This window comes from Topomyia yanbarensis, chromosome 3 (assembly GCF_030247195.1).
Source record: "Topomyia yanbarensis strain Yona2022 chromosome 3, ASM3024719v1, whole genome shotgun sequence".
NCBI classification, from domain to species: Eukaryota; Metazoa; Arthropoda; class Insecta; order Diptera; family Culicidae; genus Topomyia; species Topomyia yanbarensis.
In genome coordinates this window covers 127658630-127681091 of record NC_080672.1, presented here as the reverse complement: position 1 = coordinate 127681091, position 22462 = coordinate 127658630, and the positions used below count along the sequence as shown (strand labels likewise).

Below are 22462 nucleotides of genomic sequence, written 5' to 3'. Positions count from 1 at the left end.
GAATCATATTTAAAAATTAAATTGTATTTTTGACTGCAATTAGTATGAATTATAAAAATAAACTCTGTAAAGTTGATAAAATGAAGAATTTTCAATGAAATTAATCTGGGAAAATATTCGACCTCGTTTATCCAAGTGATTCAAGTCTTCTTACAATAATAATTTCGGACTCCGTAAAGTGATAAGTAAAAAAAATGGTATTAAATAATACGTATAATATTTTCATGTTTCATATAGAATCGAATATTTACAAAATTCGGTATAAATTACACTTTCCACAATGCCCTGATATACATATCGTAGACTTATGACGGCGCAAAAGGTTAAATGTTCTCACTAGTGTCACAATTGGTGACATATGCCCCCTTTTCGTCACATTTTGTTTAACTAACAATTTATTTCACGTTAATAAAACTTCTAGAAGTTTGTATTTTGAAATTATGTGTGATGCACATAGCCTTCTACGACGCACCAATTTTACTGTCCTGGCCCACAAAACTTTAATATACCAATATACATTGCGTAAGACGTTTAAGTGTAATTGCAAAATATTCTACGTTTTTCGAATCATTCTGATGTTTAGACTTTGAGGTTTTAAATAAAAAATAATCGTGTTCGATATCCTACATAATTTCAACATACGAACTCAAATAAATGTTTTAGCAGGGGAAAAAATAGTTGTACAAGTTATTTTATGACTGTATGAGACATAGGTTCGTCGCGGTGCGGATGTGGGTGGTAAATGGATAGTCCGCACCGCAACCGCAAAAAAAAAATAATAAAACCGCACCGCTTACCGCAACCGCACTGCATTTACCCCATCGCACCGCGCGGTAAAATTCATGTTCTTTTAAACTGTGTTGAAAAATTATTCATTTATTTTGTATAACCATATATAATAAAATGTTATTCTTATTTACACGAAAATTATTTTTGACGGACTTCTCAAAATGTAACAATTATGAAAAAATTCAAATTTGCAAGTTTTATTATTAAATTCCGTGCATTTTGAGACTTTCGAAACAAGGTAAACATTCTCATTCCTCTAAATATTAGCATAGCACTGAAGTCCTATGAAATGTAGCTGTATTTCATCATTATGCATACAAAAACGTTCTTCCGCAGCAATTAATAGAAACACTTTTAATTTAATTATCCTTCAGTTATTTGAAAAAAGGAATAATAAAGTTGTATATTTTTGCCTTTCTCAATAGAAAGGTATTGCAATTACTATGAATACCGACTTTTTAACGGAGGCCCGGAGGGCCGAGTGACATATACCATTCGATTCAGTTCGTCGAGTTAGGCAAATGTCTGTGCGTGTGTATGTATGTGTGTATTTATGTATGTGTGTATGTGCGTCTGTGTGTATGTGACTAAAAATGTCACTCATTTTTCTCAGAGATGGCTGAACCGATTTTGACAAACTCAGTCTCAAATGAAAGATACAACGTTCCCATAGGCTGCTATTGAATTTCTGATGGATCCAACTTCCGGAATTACAGGTTGGTGACCACGATCACACATAAAATGTCGATTTTAATAAATTCTGCAATGAATGTAGAAAGGTGAGAATTTTTCCAAAATATGACCACAACTACTTCGATTTGTAGTATTAGGTCACTAACATCCATTCAAAGTCTATTTGGCCACATTGGCCACCATCATCGATTCTGGACGCCCCGGCGGAAGTATCCAAATTCAGAATAACAGTCACACCGGTTTCTTGGAGATGGCAAAACCGATTCAACCAAACTTAGTCAATTTGGTTGAATCAGTTTCCCTGAACTGGTTGGGCCGAATTTCACAAACTTAGTCCCAAATGATAGCTATAATATCCCCACAAAAATTTCTTACGGATCGCTTAATGGGTCCGGAAATACAGACTAAACCGTCCGGTCACATATGAAATTCCCATATAAGCCGGAACTCAAATTTTTTCTTCGAAGGGGGACCCGATGAAATTTCAGAAATCGAATTCGTATTTTTGATGCCAAATATCTTTTAAATGCATGAAACGTCGAGATTTTATGTTATCTCGAAACTTTTTTTTATGAAAATCGACCTTTTGGGACTTAACCGATTTCGCTCCTTTTATCAATTCAATATTACCGTGGCTGGTTTTTCTTTTGCAAAATTTTAGAACTCGAATAATGATTTCTTTTCTTGTCATGTATGTCATGTATAATAAAATTGTAATGTATACATTTGAAAGCTTTTAATAAATATAAGCAACTAAAAAATTCTCGTGTTCATCATTGAGAAAGGTACAATTGCACCGCTAGGTGGATTAAAACAGGTTTTTTCTTTCGATTTTTATATTTTCAATGACTTTGCCACATGAAAATGAAACGAACGTTTTTCGCACATACATAGTAAAAACCACTTTTAACTCTTAAAAGAAATTTATAAAAAATTAAGGAAAAACACCAGTACTTCTATATATTATCCCAATACAGTGATATAAAACATGTTGAATTTCATCAATAAGAACATCGCCATATTTGACGATAAAATCAGGAATCCATCCCATCTTAACCGGTACAGCCTTTTTTTTAACAAATTTATGCAAAAAAATTCAGCATCTCTGAAACTTCAGGATATGAAAGAATGGGATTTCCCCTTTCATTTGAAACCAACATCAAAATAATCCGTCGGGGGGTCTAGAGAAACTTTTTTTTTGAAGTTTTTTTTCGTGAAAACATAGATTTTACAATAGAACTAGTTCATATTTCTGTCCCTAGATGGTGCTTTAGACATTCGGACAACACTAAAAGTGAGAACCTGATAGATATTTTAATTGTCTACAACTTTGTTAACAAGTAAAAACCTATTTGAAATTATCCGGAAAAGTTGTTTAATATTGTAAAGAAGTCTAAGTCGAAGTTAGTTTCACAGAAACCCTAGTAGTTTGTAAGTCAATTCACACGCACTTTTTTATTTATTTAGTTGAACAGTGCATTCAGCGGAATTAGAGAGCTTGGAAAGTATCTTCTTTTAGCTGAAAATTATAATTCCAGATTCCACCTAATATAGGGCACCATTAATATTTTTGGGATGAAATATCTTAGATAAGTGTTGACCAAACTAGTATGATATTAATATTCTTTTCCAAGATGGTGAGTGATTCCTCCCGCAGAAACAGCTTTTTCAATGATGTATGCCTTCTTTTTTATTTTTTCGATTGTTCTCGGGGATGACTGATAACTATTCTTGCATGAACCTCATACTTTGTTAGCATCTTCGTATAAAATTCACTTGTCCTGAACTCCAACCTTTATGTTTGAACAAACTCAATGAAACTGTTAACACCATTGCAATATTTCGCGAATTTCATTGCAATGCTTGGTTAAAAACGCTGATTATCTTTTTCAAAATTAACTCAATGTGACAAATGGTGAACAAAAAACTTTGAGTTTTTGGATCAAGATAATTTTTTTTGTGATATATTCGTGGATTTGTATGAATATAAGGTTTTTCTCGTACTAAAATCATATTTAAATTAAATTATGCCCGCATATGGTCCTTTCTAAAACATAAATGTAAGCTAACCCTTGTAACCAAGCAATACCTTCCGACGAATGGTAGTTCCTTCGAACCTATCGGGAAAGATTACAAACTTGAACCAAAAGCACAAATAGTTTTCTGTCTCTGTCAAACATCCTAATTTTCAGAAGGTCAATAGGAACTGTCAACGAAGAAGTTGTAATGAATCCCGTCAAATATTTTCATGTCACTAAACCCGATTATGGTAGTGAAATAAGTGCGAGAAAATATATTTCCAAACCACTAGGCCTCGTGTAAAACTATCTTAGATATATCTTCGTTAAAATCTTAAACAACTTTTCCGGATGATTTCAGATCAATTTTTAATTGTCAACAAACTTGTAGACAATCAGATTCTATCAAATTCTCACATTTAGTGTTTTTTGAATATCTAAAGCACCGTCTAGGGACAGAAATATGAACTAGCTCGAGTAGTAAAACCAATATTGTTACGAAAAAAAACTTAAAAAAAAGTTGCTCTGGACCCCCCGACGGATCATTTTGATCTTAATTTCAAATAAAAGAGGAAAGTCCATTCTTTCATATTCCGAAGTTTCAGAGATGCTGAAATTTTTTGCATAAAGTTGTTCTAATAAATACACCGTGACAGAGTTGTCGAACATTTAAAAAAAACTGCAAAAGATGTATGATTTACAGTATACAGCAACAATGTTATTACAAAATAATAAATTTTAGGAACAAAATACCCCAAAACCCTAGCTTCGTATTTTTCAAGAAACAGATGTATTCTTATTCAAATACTAAGATTGCTCCCTTAAAAATTTATGAGCTGTAATTGTCTAATGGCTAGTTCGAAAGTTCTTGCATTTTATGTTTTTTTTCTGCTATTTTTCCATAACGCCAATGGCAAAAAACTCAATTGAAGTTGGCAGGGGTCAAAAATTGTCCAAACTGTGCAAAATTTGCCATCTGGGCTAACTTAGACACTTGTCACAATATAAAGGGATAATTCGAGAAACATAAAAAAAATCGCAATACCCTACTAACATCGAAAGCTTTACTTTCAAAAAGTTGCAAAACTACTTCCTAACTGAAAAATGTTAATTGTTAATTTGGTAGAAAATATTCCCATTTGGACGAACAATGGACGTGCCCGAAAAAAAAGTTATGTAGAATTCTTTTTGAGAAGGAGTTTTATAAAACGGACTGCAGAAAAATTTATTGCGAATTTACACAGAAATCAAAAAAGGTAGAAATAGGATGTTGATGAACGAATGATAAGGTAATTAGCCTAATTTGGACCCCTCCTTATTTTGAACGCTTTTCATACTTTTATCTCCTTTACTGCCAATTCCTCCAAATTCGTTTGGTTTGATGATGGTAATTACATTCTTTGGGTTGTTTTTGAGTCGCAGTATTATTAGTTTATCTTTAAGTTCTCCAAATTAATCAAAATTCACAGTTGAGAAAATGTCATCAAAAACGATTTATAAGTCTGCAATTACCTAGAGGAATCGGGATAAATGAGACCAGGGATGCCAAAGTTACTGGTAAACTACATTTTTTCATTATATTTACATTTGCACAAGCCGTACACCCCGCTACAGCGACGCATCACTACAGCTCTCGCCAGAACGCTAGCCAAACCGCGTACATTTTCCCGTAGAGCAGTAGAATACATTTTTGTTTTGCTGCTGTACTCCGACTGCTCGGTGAGAGTGTGGCGTAGTAAAGTTTGTTCTCTCGCTTTGTACACTTTTCTCTGCGTAGTCAAAGGGAGAGGCCCGCACACGAATACGTTGATGCCGGTCGTGGCGCAAACGAACCGCATTTATTTTTGTCGTTTGTGATTGAAAATATTAAAAAGTGTAAAATAAGAAAATAGAAGCTGTACCGCTCGCATCTGGTGGCTGTACTGGTGGCAGTATTTGTTTGTCATGTTACTGCTTTGCTTACAGACTGCCGTACAGCGCTGGGCGTCCTGCAATAGCGAACGACAGCAGCGACGAAAGAGAAATGAGAATGTAGGCAGAAAAATGATAACCGCAGAAAAGGTAGGCATTTTGCATCCTTGAATGAGACATTTTTAAGTTGGATTTGACAGTACAATTCAATTGTTTTTCAATGATTGGATTGTGCGTTTTATGCATTTGAAAAGATTCGTTTGTAAATTTTTACTTCGAAGAATAAAATAAATAGTGTTCAAAATTTGTCATAAAAATAATGGTGCCAAATTATATTGGACAAAGCTTATAGATTTTATTTCTTAGTAACAGTAACAAATACAAATACAAATACATAACCAAAATGTAAAAAAATCAAGAAGCGATAGGTCGAATACAGATTATATTCGGATTTCTTTTCAAATCATTGTCAAGTCTATGGAAATTAGAGCAATCAAATGATTATTATGTTTCTCTATTGTAGGGTAATAAGTAAAAGTCGAACGTTCTGACAGAGAGATTTTCCTGATAATGACATTGCTAAGCATTCGTTAAGAAAATAACTCTATTTGTATCCTCCTCAAATAGTAAGAGTCATAGTTTCAATTCACTTTTTAATGCAAACTGTAGATTTTATCAATTATTTTTTGAAGGGCGGTTGCTGTAATACCGCGCGGTAAAAGCTCATCTCCCGCAGCGCATCCGCGGGAAAAAGTGTCTCACCGCACCGCAGTTTTGGCGGTGCAGGTGTGGTAAATACCGCGCGGTTGCGGTAATTACTGCAATCGCGATGAAAACTAATGAGACATGTAAATATAACACGCAGAATTGTTTACTAATCATTCGATGACTTGTCCCCTTACACCGCTTGATTTTTTTATAATCAGAAGACTGGAATCATTTGGATAAACGAGATCGAATATTACTCCTGATAAAATTTTCTCAAATCTTCATTTTAGTGGTTATACAGAGTTCTAGTAGAGAATCCCAAACATTTCATGAAATAAGCCCTAGGAAAAAATGGGTATGAGATGGTTCAATTAACTTATTAAGAAACTCAAAAATTCTCATGCTACAAAAATTGAGAAACTTTCACAATTTTCGTCCGATTTAGACTAACAAAGGCTTATTTTTAATGCTAATTAGCAGAGAGTTCGGACGACCGAAAGTACATGCATTAACCTTTAATTTAACATAATTACATTTTATGTTGATGTGCTATAACCTAAGATATAAGGATTTTACTAAATGTACTTTTTTAAGGTGAAATTCGTTTTTACACTCTAACTCGAAAACTGTTGCACATACTGTAAATTCTTTGGACATAATTTTCGAATTCAGCACATAATTTTACATCGAAAATTGAGATCACATATTGATGTTCAAATTTTTATTTTTATTTTGTTAACTAGTGTTAATTGACAAAATAATGACGAAAATTCTGCATGATTCAATATACAATACATCTTCGGCAAATGAGTCATTTGGTTTGCTTGATTGATATGCTCAATAATCTATTTTTTGCTTCATACTATTCGTCCCTCTTTCAATTCTGCCTGCCATACCCGGATAGAATTTAACAATAGCGTTTACCCTACAAACAATCATAAAACAATAAATATTATAGTTATTACTGTTTCAACATTGTTCGATGCCAAGTTCTCACAGTAGATTTACAATAAAATTTCATGTAACAACAAATTTCACTGTTCATCAAAAAACTGATACAGTGCATTCACATTAAATTTTACTGCTTTCGAGAAAAAAAATGTATAGAGAAAAATTGATTTTTTTAATGTTAAGATACACAACCACCCCCCTTTTTCATTGTAAAAGTCTATTTTACATTGAAATTTACTGTAAAAACGTTAGAGTTTATTGTTTTTGTATTGTAGCATAACACTAAAACTTACTGTAAATTATTGTAAAATTACTGTACTGTCACAGTGAAATTCATGGTTTTCTTACTGTACATTTCTATTCGGGTATACACTGAGAAACTAATGTGGTTTTTGTTTGAGGCGAAACTGAGTCAGTTCCTAACCCCAACTGCTGTCAAAATGTATGAACTGACAGCGGTTGGGGTTAGAACCTGACTCAGTTTCAGGTTCAAGCGAAATCGCCATAAAATATTCACAGTTTGCATATTTTTGTTTCAGTCTTTTTAATTCTGCTGTGATTTCAAGGCATTTTCTAGCATGTTATTTGAGCGCAGCGAAAGAAATATGAGGTGTATAGAAAAATCTGTTTTCGATACCTAAATAAAGATCTCCGTCTAATCGCGAATATAAGTAATATGAAACGAATTCTAGCAGCACTGCCCTTGCTGAGTCAGCTGTTCTCGATGCGCTTGCTAGATGAAATAGACCATATCACTACCATTAGTCATCCATCGTGTGTGTGAGTGCTATGTAAGTTTTTCTACCTGATTATTGACAAATAATACAAAAGACGCAGTTTGCAAACCAGTTCAGCATTGAATATCGCGAAAGCACATTTTTTCGAGAAAAGTTACTATTTCATCAAAAACTAGAACAATGAAGTTTGTCTATAAAGAGGAGCATCCCTTCGAGAAGCGGAAGCAGGAAGGTGATAAAATACGTCGCAAGTATCCGGACCGTGTACCCGTCATCGTCGAAAAGGCCCCCAAGGCACGGATCGGCGATTTGGACAAGAAGAAGTATCTGGTTCCATCGGATCTGACGGTGGGACAGTTCTACTTCCTGATTCGCAAGCGAATCCACCTGAGACCGGAGGATGCTTTATTCTTCTTTGTCAATAATGTCATTCCACCCACGTCTGCCACCATGGGATCGCTGTATCAGGAGCACCACGAAGAGGACTTTTTCTTATATGTCGCATATTCGGACGAGAATGTTTATGGAAGTCAGTAAAAATGTAGTGAAACTATAGTTTAGAATGTGAGTTCTGCTAGTTCATTTCTGGAATTAATTTTCAATAACCAATACCAGACGTGTTTGGTATTGGCACAAAAATGGCGTAGTATCTAAATGTGTTGTATCAGATTGCAGTGTTAGTCATTTTTTATGCCAATAAGTGACGAAAAACTTAGCAGGACATGTTTTCCAGCTTGTTTATTATGAATATTAGTTTAAGTGCTATCAATACAATTTATGGTTGCAGATAATAAAATATCGCTTGTATTGGGTTAAAAACTATAAATAAAAATTATTTTGAAAATGTCAAAATATAATCTATTGCTATATACACCCCACATCTAAATAATGCTAAAACACAATTGACGAATAAAAAAAAACTTAAAATAAAAATAAAGTAAATGCTAAAACACATTCGCTACAGACAATACAAGTCAAAAGTAAATTTACAATCACACCACGAATTTAAAATAAATCAGTACCACTGGAAGGGCAATTCCTGCTTCAGAACTCCGTTCGGATATTCGGCATTCCGGTAGTAAATTTGTGTCTCTGCGACTAAGGTTAATGGCAGTTCGTCTCCGCGATACAGTTCCAACACGTGACAGCTTGGAAGTTTTTTTCGAAGCTCAATAACACCCTGCGGACTAATTCGATAGCAGTCGTACAGGACAAGCTGTTTCAGCTGTGGCAAACGGAGAGCAATAGCATCCAAGGTGCAGTCTTCGATCTGAAAGAAAGGATTGAGATTATTTATTGTGGTAATGGAATTTAAAGCTTCCAAACTTACAAAATCGTTAAAGTAAAAAATTATCTTTCGTAACCGCGGACAGGTTATTCGTTCTTCAATATTCTTGGAAACCTGTATACCCCACAGACGCAGTTCTACAAGGTTTTCCATGTCGGTCAAGTGCTTAAATCCTTTGTCGCTCAGTTTGCTACAGAATGCCAGCTCTAGTCGTTCAACGGTGGGTGCATTCAGAGTAACTTTAATAAGTTGTTCGTTCTTAAGCTTGGTGTCGTGAATTTCCAACGATCGCAAACTATTCAAATCTTTGAGAAAATTTGTGAAATCCGTTCCAACATTATCTAAATGCAGCTGTCGAAGTTTAGTGAACGTTACATGTCTCCAGCTATATTTATGGATGCCTCGTATTTGCAGTTCTTCCAGAGCTTCCAATCGTGCTAACATGTTAAATTTTTTACATTCCACTAATCCAGAAGACAGGAGGCTTAACTTTTGAAGTTGTGTTGATGTGCTACAAATTGCTGCTATAACATCATCGTTGATACTTGCCTCTAGCTTCAACACTCGCAATTGTTTCATTTGTTTGAACAGCTGAACCCACACGTAACCGGACACCTTAAGTTCCAATATTGTCAGATGACAAAAACTCATTTCAGAAAATTCCGCTTGATTGTAGCATCGATTGGTGGAGAATCTCAATGATTTTAGTTGCTGACTAAAGTATCGAGTCGTAGCGACGTCACGGAGATCAACGCATCCATGAATAGTTCTTATATTCAAGCTCTCCAGAATTGGCGCGTTGAAAGTAAAGTCCCTATATAGCCGACAGTCATCACCGATATCCAGTGTCAGTTTTTGAAGGTTTTTAAGCTCCGGAATTTTAAAATCCTCACTCAAATCGTCATAGTAAATTCCTCCTGAGACAACAAGCTCCTTCAAATCACCAAGCAGCTCCAAAATCTGCCACAATTCACTGCGTTTCAAACCGTGACAGTTGGTGAAACGTAGACACTCGATGGAATCGCAACACAGCTGCACCATAAAGAATAGGAACTCCCTTACCACCGGTCGCTCGAAATTAACATGGAAGAATTCCACATTGATATAATTCCGCTTACTTCTCATCATCACGTCGAACATGCGATCGACTAGTTCCTCAGTTTCTAGCTGCTCCAGACAGTTGACTTTCGTAGATATGCGCAAGTTGACATCTCGTAGTGACTTGGTCGTGTTGAACAGCATCCAGTTCCAAGATTTGCACACCAGCGACGCATTCTTCCGATCACGTAGCTCTTCCAGTTTATCCAGCACATTCCACATCAACTCCGGTGGAAGATTGTCGAGGTTCATCTTGTTTGAAAGTACTGATTGGCACTATTGTGGTTTTGCTTTTAAACATACATTTTATTACAAAATAGGTATTTTCCTACATAAATGCCGGTTTTTCGTTGGAGGCATAATGTGACACGATTAATTACCGAGGGACGCCTGACAGTTGGCTTCTTATGTATTGGTGAAATAGGTAAGATATTTCGACGAGAACATTTCAAATGGGCCGATAAACAAAACGTAAACAATTCCGGTTAATACTTACTTCAAATGGACACTAACAAAGCTTTATACATACCTTAAATAAGACGATTCTCAAACCTGGCTGTTGGGGAAATAATGGATTATCGAAAAGGCACATAAGCAAAATAACTTGTTTTGCTTATGTTCCCTTTCACTTCCCCTCAAAAATTAACGGCTCATAAACACCAAACAACAAAACGGAAAAAATTGTTTATGGGCCCTTTTCTTAATGAAAAAGACTATACTTGAAAAGGGAACAAAAACATCGCAACACCAAGAAAGGGATCAAAATAAACGTCACATAATCATTTGCTGTAAACAAAAGGGCTCACCCGCACGCACTATAAGCAAACGTCTCGCCGAAAAGGGATTATGGGAGAGGGCACAAAACCAGTGCGATGTTTCAAAAGGGACCAAAACATTTATCTACAAAAAACGTTCAAAATACAATTGTTTTAATAAATCTGTTATATTATTCGGAAAAAATGGTTAATATAACACGGCATTGAGTTGTTTGGTACTTAAATCAAGCTCCTGTTCATAAATGGGAATATAAAGTACGAGGTAATTTTTCAGACGCCATTTTCTCAACATGAGCATATTGTATATAATGCCTTATGAAATGTTGACGTCGGATTCTGAAACCTGGCTGTTGGGGAAATAATGGATTATCGAAAAGGCACATAAGCAAAATAACTTGTTTTGCTTATGTTCCCTTTCACTTCCCCTCAAAAATTAACGGCTCATAAACACCAAACAACAAAACGGAAAAAATTGTTTATGGGCCCTTTTCTTAATGAAAAAGACTATACTTGAAAAGGGAACAAAAACATCGCAACACCAAGAAAGGGATCAAAATAAACGTCACATAATCATTTGCTGTAAACAAAAGGGCTCACCCGCACGCACTATAAGCAAACGTCTCGCCGAAAAGGGAGTATGGGAGAGGGCACAAAACCAGTGCGATGTTTCAAAAGGGACCAAAACATTTATCTACAAAAAACGTTCAAAATACAATTGTTTTAATAAATCTGTTATATTATTCGGAAAAAATGGTTAATTTAACACGGCATTGAGTTGTTTGGTACTTAAATCAAGCTCCTGTTCATAAATGGGAATATAAAGTACGAGGTAATTTTTCAGACGCCATTTTCTCAACACGAGCATATTGTATATAATGCCTTATGAAATGTTGACGTCGATTTGATGATTTTAGTGCGTGTGATTTCTGCAGGCCAGAAAGATGTAACTGTTTTGCTGGCATGTTTTGCGCTACCTATAGTTAATTTCTTTAGATGTCAACGTTGTCCCCAGCTGCCGGTAACACGTTTTCATTTGCCCGAAAATGAAATCAAAATAAATTCGACGTCAACATTTCATAAGGCATTATATACAATATGCTCATGTTGAGAAAATGGCGTCTGAAAAATTACCTCGTACTTTATATTCCCATTTATGAACAGGAGCTTGATTTAAGTACCAAACAACTCAATGCCGTGTTAAATTAACCATTTTTTCCGAATAATATAACAGATTTATTAAAACAATTGTATTTTGAACGTTTTTTGTAGATAAATGTTTTGGTCCCTTTTGAAACATCGCACTGGTTTTGTGCCCTCTCCCATAATCCCTTTTCGGCGAGACGTTTGCTTATAGTGCGTGCGGGTGAGCCCTTTTGTTTACAGCAAATGATTATGTGACGTTTATTTTGATCCCTTTCTTGGTGTTGCGATGTTTTTGTTCCCTTTTCAAGTATAGTCTTTTTCATTAAGAAAAGGGCCCATAAACAATTTTTTCCGTTTTGTTGTTTGGTGTTTATGAGCCGTTAATTTTTGAGGGGAAGTGAAAGGGAACATAAGCAAAACAAGTTATTTTGCTTATGTGCCTTTTCGATAATCCATTATTTCCCCAACAGCCAGGTTTGAGAATCGTCTTATTTAAGGTATGTATAAAGCTTTGTTAGTGTCCATTTGAAGTAAGTATTAACCGGAATTGTTTACGTTTTGTTTATCGGCCCATTTGAAATGTTCTCGTCGAATTCTGTATTATCGCTTTCGACAGATTCATTTATCTACGGTCAACACAAACAAATCATGCTTCACGCATACCGTCGATCACTAGAATCAAATAACTGTTGCAAAAAATATCTCACCATAGACTTTTCTACGGCTCATGTACGTACACGCCACATGACACAAATACTACATCACAACCTGGTGGAAAATAATAAACAAAGACGGCAAAAGTAAATGGGATTGTTTTCAACCAGGAAACTTCATTAGTGTTCGTGAGACCGGTCGCAAAGAACTCAATACTTCTTTCCTCATTCTTATAGGAACCAGTCCACCTAAAATAAGCGTGCACTTTCACTAGCTTCCATCTAGTTTTGGGTAAAAAGTAAACCAAGATAAATATAATGCAGAGTGTATGTCTCGAGTTGCTCATGGATTCAAAATTCTTAGCATATAGGGTAAGATTCTTAATTTGGGCCCTTAGATATTTTGGACCCTTTTATGTATTTGTCTCTTTAATTAATAATTGTTCCAGATTCGTTCCGTTTTATGAAGGTATTTTCATTCCTGGTGCTGTTTTTTAATTTTGACATCATTAGCTCATTTATAATTGCATCAATTAATCAAAAATAATAGTTGAAAAAATGTCATAATTCTACGGTTGCCCAGAGGAATTGGCAGTACTAACGGGTTTTCAAATTGGATTTAAATGTGCAATTTAATAGATCTGCAATGATCTAATAATTTTGCTGTCTTTCGATTATGCATTTCACGTATTTGTAACGGTTTCTCTGTCAAGTTTTACATCGAAACACGGAAAAAGTTTTCTAAATATGTGTAAAAAATGGGTACCAATTTATTTTGTACACCGCTGTATTTTTTCTTGATAGTAGTTTTTCATCAAGTTAGAGTAACCTTAAGAGGGTCTTCTACTCGCGAGGCTTAAAACTTTATAAATTGTAAGGGCATGTTCAGGAGCGTTTTATTTTGTATAGAAGTTTCATAGTAGAACTGGAACTGAAACATTCACATCCCCAGCAGAGCGTTTTGTTTTATAATTTCGAACAGTTTTGTTTCAAAATTTAAAACTGTTATACGACTCCGTTCTATTTGTTGCTGATTTTAAAACACGTTTAGAGCTGTGTTTTAAATACATGCAAAGTTTCCAGCACAGACACTTAGACCCGATAGACTGGGGAAAAATAAATTTGAATGCAGTAACGCTGAAGGAATGGTGAGACATGAATTTTAAACTGAATAGAACATCCGCTAAAACTGCTGCTGGGGACAGCAAGTTCTAGTTTTAAAATTTTCAGTTTTATATAATAGAACTGTCAAAATTATGAATCTAGAACTGAAACATTCCTGAACATGCTCTAAAGCATCTACTCAATGGATTTTGAATCTTTTTTTGGAATATACATATTTTGACTTTTCAACTTTACTTTTGATGATGAAAAGAAAAATCTTTAGCGACCTTATATATATTCTGATATTAGCGACCTTGAAATTTAATTGATGACATTGATGTTGAAACTGCATGGGTCCTGCTTAAGTAATGTTGAGGCAAATTAGGTAATCTGTGTTAAAAAAAACTCATATTTTTTATAATCATAGTCACGCTGGCTGTGTTTTCACGGGAGGGATTTTTTTTATTTTATGATTTGTAAAAGTAATGTAACGATTTGTAAAAATTTTCAATATTTACGTTATTTTTTGGCCTATTAGGGGCTATAAAAATGAAACATATTGACATCTTACAAATCCCTCTGTGGAAAACAAAACGGTATGTTTTCTGAACAATTGGAGAAAAAATTATTGAAATCGGACGAGTACTTCTATGAAAAGTCTTATTTCACTGCTTCAAAAACACTACTTTCGGAAACACGCTTTTAAAGATAAAGTACGGTGTATAACTCGATTGTAATACTTTACTAGTTATTCTGCTATACAGGTGCCGTAGAGCACACCTTTCTCATCGCGAAAATGTTCTTGGTTGTCCACATTTTGCTTCCATTGCACGGAAAAAATGCTCCCAAAATCGTGAATAAAGTGCCATGAATTCTGGAACAATCACGTTTTAAATTTCATAGAAAAGAAATGTATAGAATTCGCTGTGTTATTAAAAACATCGCGAAGCATCAAGTTCTAAATGTTATCAATTGATATAATATCCGAAGAGAGTGATAAGAGTTATAAGAAATGTCTCATCACACTATTAGGTGGATTGAAAGCGTTTTTACGTTATGAAAACAAAGCCATGAAGAAAAATTATGTGTTTAATAATAATGTTCAATTTACCTTCAGTGACGCCCGCATAATGCTTTTACTAGTGAGAATATTTGTTTTTGTTTTGTGAACTTCAGTCACGGTTTCCGTTTAGTTTATTTCTAATTCGATTTTCAGTACGCGAACTAGTTCACAACCTTATGAACATTATTCATAAAACCAAAGGTTGACTCATGATGTTTTTCATAGATATAGGAACTTTAGTTAACAAAATCAAAATATCCTGTTTATGTTCTCGTGAATTATTTCACAAAATTCGGAATTTTATTTATGAATCCATTCAATCCTCGTGAACTAATTCATGATTTCTAACATTTTATCTACGATCCAATATCCATATTCGCGAAATAGTTCACAAAATCATCAAATATTATTCATATATTCGAGAACTGGTTCATGACTCCTAATATATTTGTTACGATCCAATATCCGCGCTTGTGCAATAGTTCAGGAAATAATGAATATTATTCATGTATTCGTGAATTGGTTCATGGTACCTAGTATAATAGTTGCAACTTATGTTACTATGTTTTAATTGCCGCAAAATTCTACTGTATCGTGCCGGCGTCGGCGGTAAAACATGATGATGAGTTATGTTCTATCAATAACCATGCGGTACACTTGGGCGCAACGCCCAACTCCTACTTAGCAGAAGTCAAAGGGTTCTTCACATTTCCTTTCGATCATGTCCATATGAGCCTGCCTAGTCCTAGTTTTCTGTTCTAAGTTTATAACTGATTCACTCTAGAATACCTATCCGTTTTTCAATTTCATTTGTTTTCGTTTCTCTTAGTCTTAAATTTGCCGAGAATAGCCAACAAAATCGATATAGTCACAACTTACCATTCGTTTTCGTGAAAAAGTTCACGAAATCAAAATATAATTCATGTTTTCTTGAACTGGTTCATGATCCCTAATACATGGTTTACAATCTATTTTCTGTGCTGGTGATATTTCGAAAATATCCATTTACATTTACAATTTCATGCAACATGGTAATGAATCTTTCACGTGAACTCTTTCACAAAATTTGGAGTGCGTGATATAGTTCACGGAACGAGATATCGCGAATCAGTCACATTTTTATGATTCAGTTTATATTGTCACGTTATTCCGAGTAAAAAAAACCGATACTAACCAAAAAATAATAGATCATGATAAGGCGAAGAGAACTTACGAATACCATGATAAAACTGCTGATATCATGAACATTAGTTACATTACTCTTTGAAAGTAAGCTCTAAAATAAAATATCAAGTCAATTATTTTAATTTTTAATATTTTAATCACGATAACATGAACAGAAATTACGAACATCGTGAATAAGATCCTGAAATCATGAACACAAATCACACAACTAGTGACATAAATGTCTGAAATCGTGACTAAGATCATGAAATCATGGCCATGAATTGCTTTATTCTTGACTAAAATATCACGAAATCATGATATTAAGGTACAAAAATCGTCACTCATGAAATCATGAACACAAATTACGCAAAACTCATGAATAAAATAGCACGATAACGTGATGATAATTCACAAGAATCGCGAACAAGCTCTTGAAATCATGAATAACGTTCGACTGTCGACTATTTATTCTCAAATCATGCACAAGAATCAGTGGCGGATCCAGGGGGAGGGTCTTGGGGTTTCGGACCCCCCCCCGAAATTTTTTAACTTCTTGAGAAATTTTAAAATAGTTTCTATTTTAAATTCGTTCTAAACTCAAATTCTTTCCGAACCAGATTCGACCACCAAAACTGATTTTAATTAAATGAGGTTATTACATATCACGTGTTGTACAATGAACATATCAAAATCGGAATTTCGGACCCCCTCCGAAATATTTTTCTGGATCCGCTCCTGACAAGAATCACAACAAAAACTAAACTATCAGGGAATAACAGTAACCCAACCAAACATTTTAATGTAACGCCATGTGTATATTCGGGGCGAACTGGTTTTTAGAAAACACAAATAAGTTCATGAATACGAGGTTTATTATTCATAATTTCAGGAACTTAACCACGGTTTTCGTAAATCGTTCAGTTCACGAGATCGTGATTTTTTGTTCATGAATTTATGAACGGATTTTTTTTCCGTGTGCTTCAAAAAGTCACAAAATGCTCTTAACCGAAAAATATGAGGACTAGGGGTTACATACCTTTTTGGGGCGAAAAATGTCAAGAAAGTTTGAATTTACGTAAAGGCATAAAGCAATGATTTTAGTACATCAAACTTATAGTAATTTTTCATTTTTCAGTGAAAGAAACGAGCACAAGTTTATACAAATATATTGAAATCATGGCTTTTTTCCAAAACCTTTTTTTATTTAAGTGGTTTACGGTGATCATGATTGAAGACCAATAGATCAACTGAAATCCCAAAACTCAAAAAAAAAATCCATTAGTGTATATGTATTCCTCGTACTTTCGATTAGTTGAATAAATAATATTTTTTTCCTACATCTGGGAACGCTTTTCCTTAAAAAAAATCGCTGCTTTAAGCTCTTAACCCTTTCATGCCCAACTTTTTTCTAGTTCAGGTGGGGTTTCAAAACTATTTTTCCTTGAAAACGGTGGGATCAAAAAACACGAAAAGCCTTTTTTCATAAAGATAGGTGCTTCCCTCGCAGTGTTAGAAGCTGCTCAATTTTTACCTTCCACTGCTCAATGCAATTCTCCAAGAATACTTACAGTAGTCTAATTGCGTGGAAAACGTAGCGGAAGACAGTCTAAATTGATAAGATTTATCAGTTTTCAATAATATTGCAACATAACGAAGATATATGAAAACTTCATTTTCCGTCATCAAAGTAAACTGTCCCTGGCAGCACTGCTCTGTCGGCATTCAATCAGACTAATTGCAATAACTTCAGTTCTAGAGCTGATCCTTGTAACTGTTAATACTCAAATGAAAGGCAATAGTCACAATTGTTAGCGTTACTTGTTTCTGTAAGCAAAGCTTGCCTCAATCAAAAGTTATAGCTGTTTAAAAACGTTGTTGTCCACAAACAACATAGGCATGAATGGGTTAAAATTGTTTTAAAAAAGTTCTCATCTACAAAACAAAAATTTATGCATAAAAGAGAATCGTTAAGATACTAGAAAAATTAATTACGATTGATACAAATTAGCATATCGGTTGAGTGGTTTTTCGACAATCGTGATCACGGAAAAACCATTTTTGAAAAAACGACATTTCGAGAAAATCGAGTTCAAAGTTTTAAGTTACCACTGCTCTTTGTAGACGAAGCGCGCTTGGAAGCGCTGTAACTTTCGATCGATTTGTCGGATCTTTATAAAATTTTGGGAAAATATTCTAAGAGTTTTTCTTTCAGATAAATTAATAAAAAAAATCGATTTGTTGAAAAATAAAAAGGTATGAAACCCCTTAATGAGGTAGAAAATTTTCGCAAATTTCAACGGAAGTACGCGAAAAAATGTTATGTAGCACACTTTTTGAGAAAGAGCCTTATAAAACTTATAGCAGAAAAAATCACAATGAATTTCCAAAAATCAAAACAGATACAAATAGGGTAAAGTGCCTATTTTTACCATACAAAGGAGGGTGCCTCACTAATTCATTAATTACTCAGCCTACAATCAATGGAATGCGTACAAATTGGCATCAACAGCTTTGCTTCGCCGTTAAGAACTGTGATAAAAACAAATGCGCTGAAAACGGCGAACTTCTCGTGCTTGAGTGCTACGAAACACTCAAATCGAGTGCCCCTCTTCTTGTGCTACCATTTGACTAGAACAAAGATGGAAGACACTGTTCAAGCCAACAGTTTCAAATGGGTAGGGTGATAATAGAAACATGACCCTACTATGTTGAAGAATGAATGATAGGATATTCAGCCTAATTCGGACCCCTCCTTATTTTGGACGCTTGTCATACCTTCGTCTGCCAATTCCTCCAAATCCGTTTGGTTTGATGAAGTTACTTACATTCTTTGGATTGTTGTTAAGTCTCAGCATTCATGGCTATGCTAGTTCATCTCTAATTGCTTCAAATTAATTAAAATTCACAGTTGAAAAATTGACATCTAAAACGATTCATAATTCCACGATTGCTAAGAGGAATTGGGAGTTAAGTGATTGATATTTAAATTGGATTTGGGAGCAGCGAAACATTTTAAAATTCAATTTAATTGTTTTTCAATGATCTAATACAGTGAAGATCCGATTTTATTAGCACCTGATTTTATCAGTTTTAGACCCGTCTTTATCAGCTTTATATGAAAATTGTTAGTTGGTAGTTTGATGGACTCTAGCAGACGAACCAAGTTGAAGTCGAGTAAATCCTTTTTTGAGCATATTTTTCTTATCTTAGAGATCCGAAATATGCAAAAAAAAATTTTTATTTTGCACTTAAGGGAAGTTTAAACTAAGTAATTAGGAAAGGTTATGAGGTTGTATCTAGGGCCCAAGAAGAATATTTTAAGCGCTTCGGTTTCTTAAAAAGAAAGAAAAATATATGTCCCGATTTCATCAGCCTAAAATTCACCAAGCGGCTGATAAAAACGGGTGTTCACTGAAATTGTGGTTATGCATTTTTTCTATTTGAAATGGTTCGATTGTAAAGTTTTACTTAGAAGTATAAAATCAATAGTGTACAAAACATGTCGTAAAAAGAATAGGGCCAAATGATTTTGGACACAGCTAGACTATCTTTAGCAGTCTGTTTATCGATTTAGAATTACCAAAATGTTAGAAATCAAGTAGCGATGGGTCGAATGTATATTCAGATTTCTTCTCAAATCATTAGCAAGTTAAATGAAATTATGGCAATTCAATGTTAGTTATGTTTCTCTCGAACATAAAAAACATTGAATTGCCATAATTTTCTCGAGTGCTCTGATAGAGGCATTTTCCTAACAGTGCCATTGCTAAGCATTTGCTAAGGAAATATATCTATTTGTATATTTCTCAAATGGTAAAAATCCTAGTTTTAATCCACTTTTTAAAACAGACCTCATCACGTTATCAATTATTTCTTGCGGTAATATCGCGCGGTAAAATGTCACTTCCCGCATCTCAACTGCGGGAAAAAGTGTCTCACCACACCGCAGATTTTGCGGTGCGGGTGCGGTACATACCGTGCAGTTGCGGATATTTTGGCATCAATGGTTCTAGCCGAGGTTCTAGTGCCATAAACACTTGTAACTATAGCTACTTAGGCATTAGAGCGTCAAAACTGTCTCAATCACTTCGATTGATTACGAAAAATATGCCTCACTTCGGAATTGATAAGAATCGAAGATAGTGTAGCATACTCAGATTGAAAAATGATCATGCGGAATGAATGAATGGAAGGAATGCAAACAAGCGAACTTAATTACGTTATTAATCGATTTAGATTTGTTTGCAACTTGAAAATAGGTTACTATGGAAGGTTTTCTTCTGTATACATGTTCCTGCATCGAAACCATGGATTACTATAAGGTTTGATTTGGTGATATTCAGGTAACTGACGTCCCTATCTCTACATACAGAGTTTGACAATATGCAACATCGATTTTCCACCACGTATATTGAGCATTGCATGAAAATGTATAACCTCACTTTTCTGACAGCTCAGAGAACTTGTTTACATGGACTTAGAAAATTTTTGGTTTAACCCAGTACAAGAAACTCGGTTCGAATTCTAACACCATGCTCGCTGAACTGTCATTTTTTCGAGCATTTTTACCAGCCCCCTGCTAGGCAGCCATTTTGTCCTAGCCAACATCTGCCTTTGTTCAAATCAAAACAACCCAATGCTATTGCACAGGCGACATGGGCCTAGATGCGGCTAGGCCCACATATGTTGACTACTATCAAAGTCTGTATATCTCCATAGAGGATGACAGGATGACGTCACCTTGCAATGTCCTATGGCACCCCTATCCTATTTGTATTGAACTGACATAAGTCAACATCTCAGCGGGCACAGAAATTATGGGCCCCACTGACAGTTCAAATCGTTCTGCTTGTTTTGCTCGAAGCTTCATTTTCACTACATTTTATGAGTGTGCTTCTAATTAGCCGCTTTGCTTCGATTTTTCTCAGAAGTTTGACGGTGAGGAGAAACGCCTGCTTTCCAAGTTGCATATGTTTGAAATATATAAATTAATAAATGACGTAGATGCTGTTATATTTACAAAAAGTGTCGATAACATAAAGGGTAAACGAACGCTATCCTCTGTTTATCGCCGAAACGAATAATAATTGAAAATAGAAGCCGAACTGATAACAACCAAAATATGAGTCAGTTCTTCTATCATCAGTGACACATTATGGAAGTGTTTCGTCTTCACATTCGTGTTCATTTACCATCGTTTTGTGCATCTGTTTTATTGTTAGACCATGAGATTTGCTTGCCTTGCATGGTAAAGAAATCTAGGTATACGTAGTAGAAATCTGCACAAATTCAACAGCTGCGTAGGTACGGTGACCTCCGTAAAGTGTGACTAGCTACCTGTTAACTTTCGGCGGAAAGTTTGTTTTCATACAACATTCTGCTATTTTTGCGCAGCTGTTGATATTATTATTTTCACTCTACGCTTAACCCAAGCATGTTTTAGAGGTTAAAGATCGGGCGTGTAGTCATACAGTTCAAAAAAGCGCTGTTAACGTTGACACAACGTGCATGTTATTTCTGTATACAGCATGTTTTGCAAAATGACCATGTGGCTATATGCTAGATCTGCAGCATTACTTGAATTTTCTTTCTTTTTAATTACTATGCCGGTTCAGAGAAGCAGAAAAAACAAAACTAGTAAAATCATCCGATCACTGAATGGGTTTCCAGCGATTCAGCTTATGTCGGTGTTTGGGACTTCCTTTTTGGATATTACTAAATTCGACGATTTGCAATTCTGAATTGGTTGACAACACAGCTATAGGTAACATGGTGTTTCAAAAAGCAAATATGGAATGAATTTTTCAAGTGACTTATCATAGGTTGTACGTCTTCCCAAATACAACAAACGACAACGTTTAAAATACTCCCAAAATCTTGACTTATAGCCAAGAAAACAATTTTCCGGTACCTTCGGCACCAAAAACTGAATTGTGATTAATCCATCTAAAAGTGAGATAGAAAATTTATTTCTACTAACTTTCGAGAGGCCGGCTGTTCGGCCATCTATGGAAGCTGTCCTTCAATGTCAGCTTCCTTCTCCGAACAGCCTAGATAAGCCGTGTAGTGTCGGTAGTGGTTGTTTCAATCGGCTAAGAATTACACTACGGACCACCTGTTCCGGTGGTAAAACTCCCAGACAGGGAACCCCAATTCCATATAGTCATATGACCCGTGCTATGGTTAAAATTATTGAGGGGGTTTAAAATGACGAACGGAGTCTGGGAAGTATCGGGGCGAACTCCCCAGTATGAAGCCCTTTCTGCATTCCTATGCAGTGATGATTTTCCTCGCAGAGTTTAGGCAGAATTTTGCTGGGTTTTCAACAGTTTGGGGGCTTACTAGGGTTTTCAGCTGATGGAA

General features: G+C 35.1%; 2 protein-coding genes across 2 annotated transcripts; one reads left to right on the top strand and one right to left on the bottom strand.

The window, feature by feature from the left end:
• Positions 1–7827: 7827 nt before the first annotated feature.
• Positions 7828–8626, top strand: LOC131689750 (gamma-aminobutyric acid receptor-associated protein). The gene has a single exon (XM_058975045.1). It carries the CDS (start codon positions 7988–7990, stop codon positions 8342–8344), a length of 357 nt encoding a protein of 118 aa, XP_058831028.1. The 5' UTR covers positions 7828–7987; the 3' UTR covers positions 8345–8626.
• On the bottom strand, positions 8386–10617 carry LOC131689749 (uncharacterized). The gene is made up of 2 exons (XM_058975044.1): positions 9138–10617; positions 8386–9077 (listed from the first exon to the last, which is right to left on the bottom strand). Exons 1-2 carry the CDS (start codon positions 10443–10445, stop codon positions 8823–8825), a joined length of 1563 nt encoding a protein of 520 aa, XP_058831027.1. The 5' UTR covers positions 10446–10617; the 3' UTR covers positions 8386–8822.
• Between the last annotated feature and the right edge of the window lie 11845 nt (positions 10618–22462).